We start from the raw sequence: 21,273 nt of genomic DNA, 5'->3' as shown, positions 1-21,273 counted from the left end.
TATTCGTAAATTTTAGGGGGCTACAGGAGAATATAATGTTCTCTTCCAACAATATATATATATAAAGCACACACACATACTGTACATATATGTAGGCCTATATGGTATATTAATAGTATGTTAGTTTTTAATGGTTTGATAGAAAAAAATCTTAAGTTTTGGGACCGCAAAAACTGATCAACCTAGCTACGTCTCTGGCCAATACAAAGTCTGAACCGCCAAGGAATGATTTTTTTAAAAAAAAAAAATCCTTGGTAAGGAATAATTATATGATTACTTGAAAGTTAGAATTACTAAGATCAACATTCCAACATCAATTAGGCTATGTGTAGCCGAGATCTTGACAGTTCCTGCAGATCAACTGGAACACAGGCGTAACCAAGAAGAAAGAACACATGGAAGGTGCAGTTTCTGCGACCAAAAAAAGAGTAGGCCTACATGTTTTACATATGTGTCGCCAGCCTCCTTGCTACTGGACCAAAATGCCAGAGAAGTATGTTGCTGCTGCTAATAATAATAATAATAATAATAATAATAATAATATATACATATATAATTTTCCATCGAATTTCTGAATTTCCCCACAAAGGAAAAGTTTTCCTTGTGTGGTAACAGTGATTAGGAAGAGCGCACGCGTGATGGGCGTGTGCTATAAGCCATTTTCCAGTCTTACAGCGGGCGCTCTATATGCTGACAAGCGAAGTAGAGAGCTTTGATTGGGGCTGTTCATTGCCAGACCTTTCCGGTGGCGACGCCACCCCTGTTGTGTCCCTAAATAATTTCGTTCGTCATTTGGTTGCCATAAGCTTTACATTGGAGCACGATGGGATGGCTATTAAAACGTTATTTTCAATGAAGGTAAGAATTTCTCGTGTAAATCGATAATAAAAATGGGTTTAGCAAAGCTTAAAGATTATGTAGCCAGTCATAAGTTTCGAAAATTACATTCTCCTGAACCTAAGAATTAATATATTAAAGCGCAACTGAATGGTTGCGAAAACGAGCTAAATATAGTATGTTTATGCACAAAGAACACTAAACTTGACGTCATTGGGTCGTCTCTAGCTGCCATGGGTCGAAAATACAAAAATTTAAATTTTTACACTATGCTTTGATTTTTTTCTGGTTGCGAGCATAGTAATTCAACGGCGGGCAAGAATCAAAGAAACTCGCGAAATTATATTTTAACAAAATGTATTAGCTCCGTAAACGCATGATATATATTATTATACATTATGCCCTATCCGATAATTTAATATTAACGTATGTTTTCATTGTATTAAGCAGATATTCTCCCCTCGTATTTTCATCCTTCTTTTTCTTGGTAAGAACAATTTTAAAATTATAATTCCTGTAAATAAGATAGCCCAAGAGGTTGCGAGACATGAAACAGAAGAAAAAAAAATTTGTAATAACTATTCTTGACGATAAATGTGTGTATATAAAACAAAGGAAAAGTATAATATCACGTGGAAAAAAGTCAGTTATAAAAAACAACTATAAAAGTGTCAGTCGCGCGGAATTATTATGCATTATTCTTTACCGGATTCTCAACAATAGATCACTTAAATTGCAAGTGACGTAAAAAAGTGCTGTGCAAAGTTTAAGGCTTTTGAGTTCCCATATCTTTTCTGTTGTTGACGATCGTCTTTTCAAAAGTCTTACTTTTACAGCACTGTATTGAACTATCATGTTCAGACATCATTTCTGAGGTAAAGATGATATTAAACTTACAATTAATGTAATAGCAGCACGTTCGGCAACAAATTTCCCATGCATTTAAATGGGAGAACAAATGCCGATGAAAAGCGTGGGGACAAAACAGGGCTTTGACCAGGCCCATACCATAAACCATACACAGCAGACAAAACGGAGAACAGCGGTGGCGCCGTTAGCTACGACGTCGACGACGTCGAGGGGAGGAACTACTACGTTACTACGTGCACCTCGTTCTGGATTAGTTGCTTCCCCGCTCTCCACTTCCCTTGCCAACATATAGAGCGCCCGCCGTAAGAGTAGAAAATACCTATAATCGCGGATCTCCTTTATTGCAATACGGTAGACAAACTTCGTGTTATGACGTCATACCAGGAGAACGCAAGGTTGCTCTACTTTCGTGCGATAAGTGAGACTCCTTAATCGCAATCGCGACCGCGACTACAGAGCTCTGTACCGCGAGTAATCGGCGCGAGAGGTAGGTATCGTTTCCGTTCGTTATCGATGTTTGAGCTGGAGAGGCGAAGATAAATTTCAATTCTTCTTTTAATTCTTCCTTTGTATAGAATCACAATTTTGTTGAGGACTTCCAGTTTTACCACCCCAGGTTAGTAGGAGAAAATGGACACTGAATGTCAGATTGACAAAAGGAATTTAATTAGTGCTATTATGTTGCAAATTATCAGGAACAATGAGAGAATACGTATTCTGCAAAACATGACTGTTATCGTTCTTCAAATACTTATGGAAGTGTGTATTAGAAAACAAGTGAGTATAATTTCGAATACCACATAAAGTACACTACACATACATCTCAAATGATATGTAAAATGTATGTAATATAGTAGAATACATGCGGGTAACTTGCATTTGCCAATGTTACTGGTAACAGAGAAATTCTATCATTTCTCTGGGAAGTGCGTGTGATAAATGCGGAGAAGCCACTGCACTGATCATCTGCAATCATTGAAAATTAGTTTCATTTTTTTTATCGAAAGATATTGATGTTTTTCCAAACATGCAATTGTTTCAACTCGCATAATTTGGGTAACGGTTCCGAATGTTTAATGTTTATTCACAGGTTTTATAGCAGTATTAGGAAGGTTAACAGTATGGCATAGTGAAAACACATTTCACTCGTTTATTTCCTAATTATTTACATTTGTACTTACCTGTTATGCATAGAAATTGCAAAATATGTCTAAAAAGGTGGGTCCGTGAACGGAGTAAACACCCTTGATTTATGAAGAAAACAACAATTTTTTGCAATGATTAAATGATTAACGTTTCAAAACTATGATGACCCTTAATTTTAACTATGCTTGCCTAACATAACCTAACCTTACCGTGAATGGTGCATGGGGCAAACATCTTTTCCACCTTTACGCAAGATGCCATTTTCTCACATGCAACTCAATGCTCTCACTTCTTGCACAACACTTGAGCAACGTTGGTAGCAAGACCATTGTGCAGAAAGGAAGACGTCTTCATATCGTTACCATGTTAGTGTATGGAGAATCATAGTGGTAATTGACAAGGTTATTTTGCAATTTCTAGACGTGACTGCCAATTTTTAACTGCAGATTCGTGATTTCGAGGCCAAAATTAGTGAGTATGCCGAATTTGGAGATACTTCCGGTATTGTAAATTCATACCACAAACCATGTAAAAAATGCATGCATAGTAGCACCAAGCTTTCAGAAACCTCGGAAAATATGCAAACTACAGGCTTCCCCATAACTTAGCATAGCAACACTAACACCACTGCTCCCACTCCAAGGTTTCAAATGCCTTGGGACCTATACAGCATAGTAAATTCAGAATTAAACTATCAGAACTTGGGCCAGAATCTACAAATAACTGAAAGAATTTATCCAAATGCTTTACCCACATGAAACAAACAAGAAATGGTCACCATTTTTAAACTAAATCAAGTTTTAGAAAAATAATGCCTGCTTTGAACTATGCTTGCATAGTGGTTAAAACAACAAAAATATGAAGATTTGGCCCAAGTTCCTTTTGTTTTATTGCGATTTCATCATGCTATGAATGCAATTTTAACATGGTTCGATTTATATTTACTTCTGTTAACACATACTGCAGAGTTTTAGCGATTACTTAAGATTTTGTTCAATATAAGCTTTCATGGTTAGGTTACGCAGGTCAGGTTTGGTTCTCTTAGCATTAAAATAAAGTCCCTAAATGCATTTGACTAAGGTTCCAATTTACTTCTACATTCATTGCCACTCTTCTACGATACTTACAGTCGCTTGCCAAGGGAAAATACATTGTCCATAGGAAGCGTGCATGCTTGCGTAAGGTAAATTTAAGTTGTTTTTTTTTCAACATAATTACCTTTTTTTACGAAATCCAAACAGTGCTCATTACTTTAAGGAAGGTTCAAATTTCGTACGACAAGGATTACCAAAATTCTACCATAGTTAGTCTTCCTGCTAGGAGAATTTTAAAAAAATCATAAAACAATCTGAACCGCTACCGAAAATTTTTAAAAGTGGTCGAACAACCAGTGCTGGACCATTCGGTATGGACTGACCCATGTGCATTCTGAACAAAAACTTTTGTCTTAGTACAATTTCTGTGAGCTAAAAGTGAGTACAACTTCTGTGAGCTAAGAGTGGATAAACATCATAGTAATGCTTCTCCCATGTATTCAACATTTCTAACAATATTATGTGTACTCATATTAGTGCTAATTTGTGAGTGTTTTAGGGTCATTTGTCAAAATTATAACTGTGTGCCAGTGGAAACAATGGTTCATACATTGAATACTGAAACCTGTGATATTTTTATCATGAATAATATAACCTTTCTGATTTTTTTAGTATTATGTTGAACATGTATTGATTGTGCTGTGCAACAATTTTCATTGTGGTAAAACCTGGGATTCCCTATCAAACAATTACCTGAAGTGGAATGTCTTTTTCCAGGGGCGAAATGTGTCAAATGGCAGACGAATCACACTGTACAAACACTAAACATGTACAGGGTATCTTTCAGCAATATGCTGCAAGGTATTCCTGAACATGTCATTGTCCGTAGGTCTATACAGTTGTTTCCACATAATCTCATCTGCACGCTCCTCCACAAGCTTCGAACCCATAACTCCTCTCTGCCTCCAATAATACCTTCACACTGGACCAAAAACCTTCCACGTGGTTTGTACAAACCCCAGTTACTGGATCGCGGAAGTGTGTCTTATGCCTAACAGTCTTGTGAATATAAGGGGAAACATTCCCAGGACTCGATAGGCATTTATAAGATGCCCCTTCATCTGTCCAGAAATCTGTTCCTGGTAGTACATACTTCTCAATCAACGGGATCAGAGTTTCGGATGTTCGATCGGCAATGAACAAAAGCAAGCCCCTTTTTGTGTTGCAATCGAACAATCCGAGAACCTATCTTTCCACATTCCTCCTCACAAACATGCTCTCGTTAATCTGTACAACAGAACCAACCCCTCCAAATTTGAAGCAGTCAGCTGACTTAAGTAACTTCCAGGAACAAATATCTCGAACATAGCGAAGTAACTGGCACAACACATTCTTGCTTACATTCACAATACTGGAGACAGGACGAAGGAAAACTCCACAAGACCACAGAAATATAATTGAAAAAATGCATTGCAGAGACAGTTTCATATTTTCAAAAAATGTTCCGGTCATAGCAGAGCAATCCAACTTACATTTGGAGAACCTAAAAAGGAACTCCACCAAATCACTCTCTGCCCGCTGCCGTATTTTCAACTTCATCCACACATTCCTGCGATATCGTCCACTGCATTTGACACATTTCTTTTTTCCAGTCACTAAACCATCCTGCAACTCACGGATATACACTTCCTGCTCCCGGCCGAAGAATGCCACGATGCTGAAAATTTCCACACACTCCCCAATATGCATCTTCAATGAATATCACTTACCAACTAAAAACGCACCCCAACCTTACAAACAAAATACCAGTACCATGTGACATAAACCGAAACATCGTCTGCAGTAAATCTCGCGCAGCCTGATGTAACACCAGATTGCCAACCTTCAATCTCAGATATTTCTAACACGTCTCCAAGTTACAAAACACAAATAACATAACATGTTCCTTCATATCACATGCAGATGGCAACGATGAAAATGACATCATAAATATTACCATCAAAAAACTCTCATTACTCCACTATAATACATCTGTTAAAGCTAAAAGCAACACTAATCGTTCCTATAGAATATAATCTTCATAACTGACACAAAAATCATCACCGTATCGTGGGGGTACGGAGCATCGACGGTACCCTTTCAACATATTTGTTGTACAAGTCAAATATTAGAAATAGAAAAAATAAAATAATAGAAAAATGGGAAGCAAATCCATAACTCTGAAGGAACCTGCTCTGGGTGATTATATGTGTATTGATCCATATGCAAGATTTAATCTGCAGTACAAAGAAATCCATTTAAAGACATTAAGAACCCTTACATTTGTGTACTGCTTATTCCTATTGAATTCTGTACTAAGTGTTTTCTCTAAGGTCAAATGTTTCTGTTTTAAATTGCAGGTACCATCTGATTTAAGTAGGTATGTGCATTGAATATACAGTGCCTTTCACTGCCGAGTCTTCCATGAGGGGTGACTGCCAGCATTTAGACCCACAGCTTTGTACTGACCTTGGCACTTGATGCGTCAGTATTCAGATAACTGGTGTCCAGTTTACATGTGTTTGTGAAGTGTTTAAGATGTTAACAAGTGTTTTAGATTGTTTTGTTTTATTTTACGTACTACTGCTGCTTTTCTGCAGTCTAATAATGCTACGCTATGCATACAATTTGAAACAACATATTTTTATGAATGACTTTTAAGTCATTACAAATTCTTGTAAGGAAGTTGTAGTCAGGGTCTGTTCTTGAAAAGAAGTGAAGGGTAAAACGGTGTGTGCTTAATGAGGAGAAAGTAGACGATGTTGAAGTATGATCACAAGAAACGTTGCACAAGAAAACATTTTCATGATGTCGAGCTACCAAGCTTTTAAAACTGACTCCATGCATTAGAAGAATTGAAAGAAATTATTAGGAGAGAAACTGAAGCAATTTCGGAAGAGGAAATTATATGTATAGATCCACCAACTTATTTGAAACCCTGGCCAGAAACAAGTGGCGCTAGTGTAGAATGTTTAGGAGGGGAGCTCGGGAACTCTGGGGCAAGGGAAGGGATGGCAGAAACACGTGTTTTCCCCCCTGTGTTGCCAAATCTGGAAGTGGGCGTGTGCCGTGAAAGGTTTGCAAGTAAACAAATATGCAGGCCGAATATTAAGTTTCGTTTCTAGACGTGGTAATTCAAATAACATAGCATAAGAGAGAGGAGGGAGGGGGACACTAAAGTTAAAAACGCCTGCTGTCTCGCAGAAGGAATGACAAGATTAATATTCTAAATTATGTAAACTATAAAAAAAAAATTATGTAAAAAAAAAATAAAAAAGCATGAATCCAAGTTTCATCAATGTAAACAACAGGCCTCCCTTCGTTGCTGAATCTGTTGATCGCACGAAGATATCTTGCTCTCCAAACCACAATGTTGCTTCGTTCAACCAGAGCTAAGCGAGAGTTTCTACATTTTTTAAATTTAAAGCCTATTTGTTTCATAATTTTCCGTAATGTTTCTCGCCCCCCCTGATAATTAATTTCTTCCTTAGCAATAGCTAAAAGTTTCAATATTGTAGGAACTTCTCTTTTCACTACGTACATTTCATGGACAATTTCTGGTCAGGAGTTTGTAAATCTTTTTTCTCTCTTTTCAGTTTTTTAAGCAATGACTCCGACCGTCCCGTTAGATATACTGCTCTCTTTAGGGGTTGATCGCGAGGATAATTCCACCCGTCTCTTTTCTCTTCTTCACACTTCTCAATGATTCGTAGTAGCAAATTTCACTCACTGCTGTGCACAACTTTCGACACTTTATACTTACTCAAAAACACGTCTACGCACATCAACAACACTCCTCGAATTCTTGAAGAGAGTAAAATTAGCAACACTGTGTCAGCGGAAGTGGGATGGTCCTTGCCCGACCAGCGCCAGAGAAAACACCCGGGGTGAAAGAAGGGGTGGGGGAGGCAGGTTAGTTCGCATATTTTCCGAGGTTTCAGAAAGCTTGGTGGATCTATATTAGTGAAAATTTCCTATAAATATGACATAAATGTGTGGATACAGGAAATTTCAGAAATGCTCTGATAAATATTTGCACAGAAAATTCTGAATAAGCTTTGCAGTTGTTTTTTTTTAACATTGATGTTAGATTTCTTTAGATATAAGCATGATAAAAGTTATAACAATGAGAATATGGTAATCTAGAATTTTTGGATTTTAAATGCTAATAAAGGCTATGGAAAGTTTTCAATTTTGCAACATATTGTTAAATCTTGGTATTTTTTTTTTTATTAATTTCTGTATTTTTTTCTTCATAGAACATGAGTGAAGATGAAAATGGAAAGTCCTCTTCGGAGGTCGAGGAAACTCCGTCCTTGCAAAGTAAGAATGGTGAAGGAGAAGAAGAAGAGTTTCGTTTTTCTGCTGATTTGACTTTGGAAAAGTTGTAAGTTTTAGCGTAAAGGCAAGACTAACATTAGAACGTATATAATACTATTTAAGCCGATCCTGTCAGAAATGTCAGTCTCTTCCCCCCCGTACTCACATTTAACATTGTCACAATTGTTCATAGCATTTACAAATATTAATATGTAAGTATACCATATCTACCATTTTCGTTTTAAAATACCCACAGATTCACATATGAGAGAATCACAATTTTCTATTTGAATTTTTGTAATTTAGCATCGGTTTTGTGCCACTGGAGGGTTATTGCAATGATGAGGATGAGTGATGAAATAGGTAAAGGAACGCTCCCACTGCAAAAGAACACCCCTGCCCAGGCTAACTTGAAAGTTGACCCTCAGCGTACTTGGCTACCAAGTGTCAATCTAATTTGAACCAATAAATACTTTCTAATATTGCTATCAGTTCAAACCTATTTTTTTTATCTCCTTTTTCTTTTGTATTTTCTATGACAAGGAAATAGAAAAAAAAACAAGTAATTCAAAATAGGAGTGAGGGACACAGCTAGAGAAAAAATAAAGCATTATGATAAATAATATAATTCATTTTATTTCTATTGGTGGTACACATATTTTATTGTGACAAGAGTATCAACTTTTTCATGTCCTCTTCATCAGATGAGTCATCTTCCTTGTATGTGGGTCATTCCAGTATTATGTGTGTGACATTTCACACACAAAATTTAAAGTTGTAGACATGAATTCGGATTAAAATATTCATAACAAACTGATTTCATAGAATTATGAAGTACTTTGTGGTGTCTGCTAACAAATGAAAAAAACTTGAGTTAGATGACATACCCTGAATGCATGAACAGCATGTGTTACGTATGTGATGCTTTAAAAATATAACAAAATTTAACTTAATTTGTGTAATGCTAATAACTTTTGTTGGGGAAATGTGCAAATTATATCCAGTAACAAACATTTAAACCTTTATGCAATTAGAAACACTAATAACTAATTTTCAGATTGATCGAGTTTGTTCCATGCAGTATGACCACTTTTTTTGTTGGAATGCTCCTTGTACGTATTGCTTGTTTGCATTGTAGAATTATTTCTCTTGTAGTCTACATTCTTACAAGCACATAAACAAAGTAATGTTTTTGGAGAACACACGCTCCCTTCATCTGACATTTATTCTTGTTTGATTAACCTTCCGTTGGTATACATGTTTCAGAGTAACGCGGTTAGTATACGTGTTTTACATGTATCTCATTAAAAATAGTTTATAAATATGTATTGCCTAACATATATCACTTACATATTAACATTTATCCTAGTTATTACATAATAACAGAATATAACATTAATATTAGCAATAGTACTGACTACCTAATGTGGTAGGCAATTTATCATGGAAAACACAACAATTTCTATAATTTTATTTGAAATTTACTTTTGATGGTAACCGTACAATTATATTCCAGGGTGAGCACCGTGCTCACACATATAACAATGGAGGGTTAATGTTACATTGAAAATTGTATTTTGGTGCTTGTAAAAACCACAAAATACATGAGAAATTATCAGATCATTAGCAACAAAGATGTGCATTTTTAAAGTAAACACACAAGTAATGTAACTAATATTTGAAGGGCTCTGGTGTAAAACATGGTAAGTGAAATTTTGGTCATTTTTGAGTTTCAAAGTAAAATTTGCCATCCTTCAATTTTCGAGTGAAATTGTTGTCATACAATTTGCATTGGACTCAGTGAAGCCTTCTGAAATTGGCAAACACGACATGAAAACAATTTCTCTACAGTATAGCTTCTAATAACCTTTTTTTCTTAATGAACTCAGAAATGACCAAAGGTTTTCAAATCATGCCGGGAATTATGTAAAAATGTACTTGTTTGTGGTTGTACATACTTTTTTATGTGTAGTTCAACCATGATTATTACACTGGACATAAGTCCAACACCAACCAGAGGTTTTGTTTGTATATTGTTCCAGACATTGTTTATAAACATTTGTGCAGACTGAGCTGGTGGCTGCTTGGCATCCACTCTCTGAAATTTCATATTTGAAGAAAATAATGATTGTCAGATTTCAGTGTTCCTTGTATCCTGGAGCAGTTTCGCAGTGTTCTTGAAACAAAATAATGTATTCTTAGTTTTGGACTTTTAACCACTGTGTTAATTTTAAAAATACCAACGTTTCGGTGGCTGATTCTGCCTCTGTCTTCAGGGTAGTGTTGTAATCTACTAAGTCATACTTCGATCCCTAGACACATGATGTGTTTGGGGACGGTGTCTATATGGAGCACACACACTGAGAGAACTGTATGCCCACAACCATTCAGTGTCTGACAGTTGCACGTAAGCGGCACTGAAGGAGTATTGCAATTTAGGGGTTGATTTCCAGTGGTGTCAATTCTTTGACAAGGTGGAGCCTAGACCACCGAGAATAATACTCCAAGGCAACCATTTATTCTCACTCTCCATATAGACACCATCCCCAAACACATCATGTTTCCAGAGATTGAAGTATGTTTTAGTAGATTACACACTACCCTGAAGATGGAGGCAGAATCGGCTTCCGAGACATTGGTATTTTTAAAATTAACGCAGTGGTTAAAAGTCCAAAACTAAGAATGAATGAATCACCACTGGTCAGTTACAAAGAAGACAATATTGTATGAACATGGAGTTGTGTTATAGTGAAGTAATGGATGGTTTAATGAACGCATGAATGAAAAACAAGTAGATGCATATTAAACACAGTCTTCATAAACAATGCAAAATTATCCACATTTTCATGGATGTACGGAGTGTCACCAACACTGTACTGTATTTCTATTGAAGTAATAGTATGTATTGGAATAGGCAAATTTTCTGCTTTGTCATATCAGTACATTGCTGTTGTTTCATGTTGGAATGTATATGTCATGACTTGTTTCAGGAGACATTTGCAAAGTCAGTTTTGTAAGAAAAGGAATTGGGGCCGCTATCACAGTCCACGAAATGTTCTTCTTGCTCTGGTTGGGGAAGTTGGAGAGTTGGCTGAAGTATTGTAAGTACTTGCGATCTTTCTTTATTGTCTTTTTAAAGTTATTTGTGTGATGTTTGGTGCATGTCTTTCCTCACATTTACGTAAGTTTATACCCATCACCCTGTGCTTTGGCAATGCATTTAAGCAAAATCTTTGGGTGGACATTAATAAAAAAGGGACTTCACTATCATAGTACAAATTTTTCCTTATTAGTGATATTTGGCTTGCTAATTTCTGTTACCTTTCATGATAAGTGACTGTAAGATGAGATCACAGAAAACCTTGTGTTATTGGCAATTTGAACTCAAATCTGCTGTATCATAATTAGAGTTGGAAATTTCAGGATGGATGTCCTTTTTGTGGAGATGGTAGTTGGTTCTGCATGCTTCACACCTCGAAATTCCCTTTCTCTGATGCAAAACACACACTTATCTGAATTTTAAATACAATGTGTAACATGCAATTCATGGCTAGACGTAAAAACAACCACAAAATACACCACTGTGTATCAACGAAAACTGATCTTGAATATGGATATCTTTTTAATTTAAGCTTGTTACTTCCGACTGAGTGCTTGCTGTAGCAGACCAGAGTAGCTCACAATGGATGCCGTGACATTTGGAAATATTCCTGACACTCAGTTCCAACCATTCAATTATTTTCCACATTTACCCATTACACCATGCAAAAATGATTCTTTTTCAGTGCAAAATAAATGAGAAGTGGTGTGAAGAATAACTTCTCAGAGTTATCTCTTTATGTACAGTTTTATTTACACTTCTACCCTTCGCCGTATATACATCTTTCCATTACAAATCCAATATCAACTGTTCCCGGTTGCCTTTTGCCCCAAAATGCAACGAATTGCACTTCTCAGGACTTCACTCTATGAGCGCACTATTTACCATAGCGCTAACCCGCTGTCGCCATTTATCACGCAAGAGTCCCTACGCCGTCCTTTCATCAGTGCAGTACATCTTATTTGAGCTACGAGCGCACTATTTAACATAGCGCTGACCTGCCCCCGCTGTTTATCACGCAGATGTCCCTAAACCTACGGTGCTCACTCTGTGTATTTCTATGCATTCATAAAAACTGCCTCATTCCATCGGGCCTTGTATTGAAGTATCTGCGAACCCTCAACTGCCTTCATATCTGAGAGCCTGGGATTCTGAGATATGAGAGAGCGTAACAAAGTTGGAACCGGTATTTATACCTCTGACAAATGACCTGCCCCCAAGCTGTCGGGGCACAGTCCTATTGTTACCTTTCAACAGGAAGCCGTTGAGGGAAAGCAACCGTTGGCTTCCCCGGCTGCAAAAAGCAACCTAGGCTAGAGCATGTACAAAGAAATACACTTTTACATACATATTTTCCTTTTTGCAGCTGTGTGCGCAAAAACCACACAGCAGAGGGAAAATGAAATTTTAGAAATATTCTTATAATTATTGCATGGAAAATTCCGAATAAGATCTGTGCAGCATTTTTAATGTTATACGACGCACGCTTTTAGAAGCGATATCGGGTGGGGCCACGCAGAGGGTGTGCGTGGCGATCAACCAATGGCAGGAGTGCAACGTTGTACAGTTAGGAGACTGCGGCGCGGAAGTTAAAAGCCGTGTTCTGTATTTTTCTTGCGCGCAAGAAGTTTTCATAATACTCGCCACTTTAAGGTTCATCATAAGATGGGAAAAGACATTTTGAACCTGACTGTCCAAATCCCATGAATTTCCGTCGCCTACAGCCGGAGTTATCGTTCCTTGAAGAAACAAGGGAAACACCTTTCATTTCCTTCAGCCTGTTTTTTTCGTTGCCACCGTGTTAACGCAGCTGAGTTGTTGTGTCTAGGGAAAACTGTGGGTGTTAAATTCGCCTCGATATAAACAACGACCCTTCATTGTTCTGGACGTTCTCGAACATTGGAAGTCTGGGTCAGTTTGAGTTCGCCGTTTTCGTAGCAAGGCCGGTGTAAAATTCTTCGCTCATCGTTCACTCGTGCGCCACAAAGGACAGTTTGTGAAAAGATTAAATACAGCCCTTTCGTGCGATAGTGTGTGTTCCGTGTGTTCTTTTTATTTTAAATAATGTCACTCTCAAAACTTAGCACCAGTAGTACAGGCACCAAGGGTGCAAAATCTAATCATTAACCTCCAGGAGAGTGATTCGGAAATGAGTGAAATTAGTTACACGGAGACCCATGGGCATCCGGGAGGGGGGGGGTCAAGGGGGGCCGTGGCCCCCCTCTGGAAAATGAAAGTCAACCAAAAATTATATATTTTTCACATATAATTTCATTACAGCCACAATAACATGCGTTAATTATTGCATGAATATGATATTCAAATTTAAGGATTTAAATTGAATGAGGTAACAACACTATTATGGAGGAACATTTGCCTTGTTTGCCCCCCTGGAAAATAACACTTTCCTTGCCCCTCCCTGGAAAAAATCCTGCGGACGTCCATGCGGAGACCAAGGAAGACGAGGAAGAGCGGTGATGAATAAATAAAATACATTCAAGCTTCTTTCAGGTATGGGTTTCTCGTATATGCTACAGTGATATGATATTATAATCCTGTGTAGAAATATTCACTATATTATTTCACTGTACTCATATATACCGTGCATGCATTATCAAAAATAATGGACACATCGCAAATTTTCTGTCCTTCCCTTGCACTAGCAGTTAGTTTGGCAACAGCGCAGTAGCACTGGCTGGGTATTGGCCGAACTCATGTTCCTTCTAAAAGCGTGCGCTGTATAATTTTCTTTGCACATTGTTCTGAAGAAATACGTCTCACGGAAATCTGTCTTGTGTACACTTTATTTTCACATACCTCCTCTTATCCGCATGTACATCTTTACGTTACAATTCATTAACAACTGCTCCCGTTTGCCTTTTCCCCCAACACAGAGAAATGCACTTTACAGGACTTCACTCTACGAGGCCACTATTTAGCATAGTGCTAACCTGCCCCTGCAGTTTATCATGCAGAGGTCCTTATACATACAGCGCTCACTCTCTGTGTATCTCTAGGCACATCCATCTGGTTCTGTGTAACTGTGTATAAAACTGTCACAGTCGATCGGACCGAGTAGCTGGGAGTCTGAGAGTGCGTAACGAGTCTGAACCCAGTATTTATACCTCGGACAAACTGGCCCACACCCAACCACTGGGGCAAGGCCCTATTTCTACTTTTCAAACAGGAAAGCTGTTGAGGGAAAACAACCATTGGCTTCCCTGGCTACCAGGCAAAAAGCAACTTAGACCAGAGCATTTACAAACAACTAAACTTTTATACATATATATAAATTTTCCAGCTGTGTGCGTTAAAACCACACAGCAACATTGATGTCTGATTCCTTTAGAAATATTCATGGTAAGAGTGATAGTGAGAATTTGGTAATAAATGTTCCATCCAAAATAAATCAAACTTAACTGTCTATGATGAATAGCTCTCATGTTGTGAATTGTAAAAGGAATTCTGTGCATTTAAAAGTACCATACTTTAAAATTCATATCTACTAGAAAGTAGAACCACCATCTGTCAAATATCCAATACTCGTATTGCATTGTAATTCAATCATGTTGTACATTCATTGGTATATAAATGAACAAATGGCAGAACTCACATCTGCAGTTTCAGATATATGACATGTTAAGGGCACGAGCAACAGTGTCCATGTCCATCCAGATGCGAGGACCCAAAACTGATTCTCTTTCAACAAACCTTTTCCTGTGGCGAACTGGAGAAAGAGATGCCTGAGCTCTGGATGGTTGTGGGAGGCGGAGAATATCTAAGGTTACACTCACTGAATCTTCACAGGTGGCTTGCTATATGCAATTTCAAGCATCATTTTGTGCTCAAATTTTCAGCATACTTTAGAGATTTGAACAGAATTTTAGCTTTTAGTGTGGATATCAGGGTTGCTATGTGACTGGAAAACTGGGAAAAGTCGGGGAATTTGGTTGGTCAGGGAATTTTGCATATTTTCTGGAATTTACGTGCATTTTGGAGTTGCAGGAGAACCAGTTACAAAATGAAGGAACGGTTCATTTCCACTTCCGAATTCGGTTCTTGTGATTCCAGTCCCTCCAAAAGATTCAGTTCAGAAATGTGTTCCTCTCGTTATTATGACTTTTGTTACGTACAAAATTATGGTTCCGTTGCATTTCCATTCTATATTTATTCACTCTTGGATCCGTTCATTTTGCGACTCATTCTTGTGAACCTGTTCACGACCGGAATTTGGAGAGGCGTGAGATTTTTCCTTAGAGAACAAGCTACTCAAGACGAAACCTACGCACCAGCCATCCTCAGATTTTTTTGCGGAAAAAAATGTTGCTTTAGCTTTGTGTGTGGTGAGGAAATTTCCTTTCTTCAAGAACACACCTGTTCGGAACCCGTTCTCTTTTGATATGTGAAGCAGAGCAGGTTAGTGTTTGGACAGTTCATTGGTTTTGGATCTGCAATAAACCTTGAAGAGCAGAATTTCACGTAACTGGCTGTGGTTCACGTCACACTGGACGGGTGCGGATGCCGAGTAAAAACAAAGGGACTCACTAGTTCGTTCCCCCCGTGAACCCATTCTGTGAATTTGAGTCCTTTGTTTGCGACCCATTCAGAAGCAACCTGATCAACTAGTTCATTTGCTCGTTGTCGTAGTTTTTACATTGCAGAGATGTGTTACACCCGAGAAATTAGTGATTTTATGCAGTATCAGTGACGTCATTATTCGAATATGCACGTGTTTTGTGCATGTAGTACGAATTATTTTTTTAAAAACTGGTGCGAAATAGAGGAATTAAACGTACGCTGGTCACACATTGTTGTTAGGTTACGAATGTTTGTTTGATGCCGATAGTAATTATACGTATTTTTTGCATGTAGAATGAAATTATGCTGAAAAGTGGTGAAAATGGGCTCAAGTTCCTTTTGTTTTATTACGATTTCATCATGCTACAAATGCAACTTTTACATGGTTTTATTTCGATTTATGTCTGTTGACACATACTGCAGAGTTTTAGCGATTACTTAAGATTTTGTCAATATATGCTTTTGTGGTTAGGTTAGGAAGGTCAGGTTTGGTTGTCTTAGAATTAAAATAGACCCTCAATGCACTCTACTAAGGTTCCGATTTATTTCTACATTCATTCCCACTAGTTTACGATACATACTGTCGCTTGTCAACCGCAGAATACCTTGTCCGTGGGAAGCGTGTATGATTGCGTAAGGTCATTTTGAAGTTTTTTTTCAACATAAATAACTTTTTTCGAATCCAAATAGTGCTCAATATTTTGAGGAAGATTCAAATTTTATGTGCCAAAATTCTATGATAATTAGTCTTCCTGCTAGGAAAATTGGAAAAAAAAAATCCTAAAACATTCAGAACTGTTACCTTTTAATAGACAGATTTCGATGTTTTCCGTAATATAAAATTGGTTCCACAGCATGTTGAAAACTCAAATAATGGAGATATTTGATTCCAAAGTATGGCCTGCGTATATATTTTTTATAGGTGTATGGTTGGTCACCGGCCCTATTCACGTTCTGAATTTCGGTAATATGTACTATTTTCAATAAATTAAAAAGTATAATCATTAAACTTATTGCATATTTTCTAAAGGTACATGACCTAATTTCCTGTTGTTTCTCATTTGTATTGATATAATTGAGGTTGTATACGGGTTACATTGTAAAGCTTTGATATATGCCACATTTTTTTATACCACCTTAATTGTAATGACTTAGTGAAAATGGGGAAGTACAATAGTTATTTATTTTTTCATTGAATAGCATTATATTAATCACTTGGTAAATTTTCAGCTAATAACTGTGTACATATTCATATTCATAATAATTAACGTTCCTGCATATTTAATTGAAAAACATGAGGTTCAAAAGCCAAAATCATGACGACAAACATGTCTGGAAAAATTTCATTTCTGGTCTGGAAAACCTGGAAAAGTCAGGGAATTTCATAAGCAAAAAATCGTAGCTACCCTGGATATCCAAAGGCTGGTCAAGCAAGTTCACTAAGTGCAGATCTGCATGGAGACCTGGAAGTTGACATGCAAGCCTTGCTGCATGTGGCATAAGGTTAAGGAGACTTTTTTGAATGCAACATAAGTAGCATCCGAAGCCTCTCAGGTTTGCCTGTTTCTTCACACTTAACTCCAGAAGTAAGAGGTTAACTGAATGCCTGTTCAGTTGTACAACTTTCACTTACTGCATAATATAGTTGCTTTACTTCAATACCAAGCACCATTGTTAGTGTTGCCAACTGAATTTTTGAAGAGAAATTTTAAGCTCTGTCCGTCCAGCAGTGTGAAGATTACAAAATGTTTATATTTTGCAGTGTTTCAATTTTGTTGTTTTTCTTAATATGTCACACTTGAGAATGATATCAACTTACTACCACATATTCTCCAAATGTGTGTGTGTGTGACGGAGGGGGGTATTTTTGTCATTTTTCTAGTCTTCAAAGTTGCTTGCATTGTTGTCATTATAGTTTCTAGAACTGACTAATTTGCAACAATGTCAGCAAACGATGAATTTGTGAAATATATGACCCATTGCACAGATTTATTTTTTATGGAATCATTTATCTATCATCATACTTTAGTATCCAAACTATTTTATGAAGTATATTTGTAGAAAACTACTCAGTTGCACCTAAATAATTGATAAAATTTTGATTTCAAAATGAAATTTCCTAATGTATGAGGGGCAGTCAAATGAAAACTGAACACCCGCTACAAAGTGACAATGGAGTTTGTTTTATTCAAAAGTAATTGCCACAAGTGTTAAGACATTTATCCGACTGGGAGACGAGATGATCAATTCCAGTCTTGTAGAAAGAGGTAGGTTGCTGACGGATCCACAACCTCACCCACTGTTGCACTTCCTCGTCCGAATGAAACCAATGTCCACGAATGTCTTTCTTCAGGTCACTAAAAATGTGGAAGTCACAAGGGGAAATATCGGGGCTGTACGGAGGATGTTCAAGCGTTTCCCAGCCAAATGTCTGAAGCTTATCCCTCACCAGATTGGCAGTATGGGGACGGGCATTATTATGCAAAAGGATGATTCCGTCCGACAGCATTCCAGGGCGTTTTGACGTTATGGCGTGTCGCAGTTTCTGCAACGTGTCTGCATAGTGCTTCGAATTGATTGTGGCTCCACGTTCTAGGAAGTCGACAAGCAGAGGGTCCTTGCAGTCGAAGAAGAAGCTCAGCATGACATTACAGGAACTCGTATGGACAGCCTTGGATTTCTTTGGAGGGAGAGAATCAACGTGTTTCCATTGTTGGCTTTGCCGTTTGCTCTCGGGCTCAAAATGGTGGCACCACGTTTCGTCCCTTGTGACAATACCTGACAGAAACGCATACTCTTCCTTGTGGTACCGCAGCAAATGACTCAGACATGCAGTCATTCTGTCAATCATTTGTCCCTCCTTCGGAACTGCAGGTGATCTTTGATAATGACATGCACAGAGCCATGACTAATGCCAACCTGAACACGAATTTCTTCCTCTGTGATTCGTCGGTCTTCCCGGATCAGACCATCGATCCTCGCAATCACATCAGGCATAATGGCTCGATGGGCCTGTCCCGGGCACAGTGATGTGCGTCCTTCTGCCACTCGTGCAGACTTGTCAGGGACATGCAGTGTTCGCCATACACTGCAGACATGCGACAATGAATTTTGCATGTTCCAGCACCCTCAGCCACCAAGGAACGAACCACACCTCTCTGCTCTTCTTTGCTTGCCTCCATTTCCAGTGCTGGACGAACATACTTTTCACTACGCTCACCTCCTGAGCAATGAGGAAGCAACTGTGTGGATCTGTGCGTTTTCACTATGCATTTCTCGTACCCTACAGATGACAGTATCGATACGTAACAACAGTGTTGCCAACTTTTGCAAGGAATGTGTTTTATGGTGGGTGTTCGGTTTCTCATTTGACTGCCCCTCATAAAATCTGCCTTAGAGTGGATAATAACATGCTACTGTGTCAGTGCTTGAGTTTTTTCACCTTATAAGGAAAGGTGATGTTGAATTGACAATTACACTACACACACACACAAAACAGAAAAAAAAACAGCAGTATAATTCTAGTTGAGTTTTTCATAAAATGGACTAGGTTAACATAGCATCACCACCAGTTATACATTTAAAAAATATATTAACAACAAAACGTATCGATACAAATCCAGGCATCTTTAAGACATGTGTTCATTGCATTATCGATTTCATCAGTTCAATTGCCTTTTTAATTCCTGGTCTTAATGAACTTGGTGTACAAACAATTATATCTGAAGTTGGAATAGGAAGGATATTAGCGAAGCTAAAATCATTAAAATTCATAAGTTTCCTAAAAATCATAAAGTAATACTTATAGCCTGATCTGATGGAACTTACTGAGGTATGGTTTGTAACCCATTTGATGTTTTAAGGTTACTAATATTTATTACATTCTGTCCTGCGAATGTGAGGAGCAAGCGAACAAAAATAAGTCTCTGAGCAAGTAGTGACTCGAGAGGGCTCGACCAATGAACGCATGAGCAGGGAAGTGAGTGCATGAAGAGAAAAATGTGGCTGCAGCTAGCAGCTGTGCATATTTCTTTGCTCTGCCCACTTGCTTTCTCCCCTTCTCTACCATTATGTGCAGCCTTGCTTCACATATTCACGGGAGAGGGAATAGAGAATTTGAAATTTCAAGCTGAAAACACACTGGGCAGTAAGGCTAATACTTAATGCACGTTAAAGAGTTAAAGTGTCCAACTTTAATGTTTTTCACTCCACCCTACTCTCTCCGTCTCTTACTGATGTTCAATGTTGACCCAGCAACATATGGACAATTAGGGAGTTACAGAAAGAGAACAAGCTGAAATCAGGATAACAAAAATGAACTGAAGATGCATCAGTTACTTGGCAGGCCTTGCCCTTCAAAGGCCAGCTGTGCCGCAGAATTTAATTTCTATATCGTGAATGTATAATTATTATTTTTCTAAAGAAAACTGTCTTCCATTTAGCCAATGGCGAGATGAAGTCGGGGTAGGCCTGCCTGAGTGGCTACCAGAAGATCGAACCAGAGTTGCCCATGAACTGAGTGATGTTCTCATCTATCTTGTGGACTTGGCTGATCAATGCAGAATTGATCTTTCGAAGGTTGTGCTGGAGAAGATGGAACTGAACGCGAGGAAATACCCTGAACCAAATGTTTGAGTGATAAGATGATGTGCTACAGTGTATCGACCATGTGAATGGCAAATGAGAGTCTATTTACTCCAGTTTGTCTGTGATATATGTTGAAGTTGTGCCACAATAAAATTATTTTTCATTATTAGTAATGATTGATTTATTCTACAGAGATATTCTTCATAAACATACATGTAACTACAGTCATGAAGAAATTGTTCAATTGATGGTGTACGTGCTGTAATTGTTCACTTGCCTCAGGACTACATTTTTTTGCACAGTTGGAGACTTAACCTAGAGTTTAATTTGGATCTGAACCACTATGTGTGTCTAATGGGCATCGAACCAAAAATTCCTTGATTAAAAGGTGACATTATCACTATGCCATCAAAATTTTAAGGTTACTAAATTTAAAATTGAGGATTTTTCTCTTAATCTCCTGGGACCTGAGTAACAAAGTATTGAAGAGTATATTTTATGATTGCGCAAATGTAAGTTACTTAGCAAAATAGTTCTGGACTTTTTACGGGATGGAAAACTTGTTGATCCTGTCTCCCAAAGTCTGAAGTTTGATTCTGCCCCAGAAAGTTAAATCCCAAATTTGATTCTGACCCTTAAAGTTAAGTCCCAAATTTGATTCTGACCCTTAAAGTTAAGTCCCAAATTTGATTCTGACCCTTAAGGTTAAGTCCCAAATTTGATTCTGACCCTTAAAGTTAAGTTCCAAGTTCGATTTTGCCC

At 37.8% G+C, this 21,273-nt stretch overlaps 1 protein-coding gene across 1 annotated transcript; it reads left to right on the top strand.

Moving 5' to 3' along the window:
- The first annotated feature begins 2,180 nt into the window (after positions 1 to 2,180).
- LOC146005340 (dCTP pyrophosphatase 1-like) lies at positions 2,181 to 20,680 on the top strand. The gene is made up of 4 exons (XM_083144517.1): positions 2,181 to 2,484; positions 8,186 to 8,313; positions 11,237 to 11,347; positions 20,367 to 20,680. The coding sequence occupies exons 1-4, from the start codon at positions 2,338 to 2,340 to the stop codon at positions 20,557 to 20,559; spliced, it is 579 nt and encodes a 192-aa protein (XP_083000643.1). The 5' UTR covers positions 2,181 to 2,337; the 3' UTR covers positions 20,560 to 20,680.
- Positions 20,681 to 21,273: the final 593 nt, after the last annotated feature.

The sequence above is a fragment of the Lepisma saccharinum genome, chromosome 23 (assembly GCF_977018435.1).
Source record: "Lepisma saccharinum chromosome 23, izLepSacc3.1, whole genome shotgun sequence".
In the NCBI taxonomy this organism is placed as follows: Eukaryota; Metazoa; Arthropoda; class Insecta; order Zygentoma; family Lepismatidae; genus Lepisma; species Lepisma saccharinum.
The sequence above is the reverse complement of the archived record's forward strand: the minus strand, read 5'-3'. Positions and strand labels throughout refer to the sequence as shown.

Coding starts and splice junctions, on each gene's coding strand:
- LOC146005340 (XM_083144517.1), top strand. CDS start 2,338: ATGGACACTGAATGTCAGATTGACAAAAGGAATTTAATTAGTGCTATT. Junction 2,485..8,185: donor AAGTGTGTATTAGAAAACAA/GTGAGTATAATT, acceptor TTTTCTTCATAG/AACATGAGTGAAGATGAAAA. Junction 11,348..20,366: donor GGAGAGTTGGCTGAAGTATT/GTAAGTACTTGC, acceptor TCTTCCATTTAG/CCAATGGCGAGATGAAGTCG.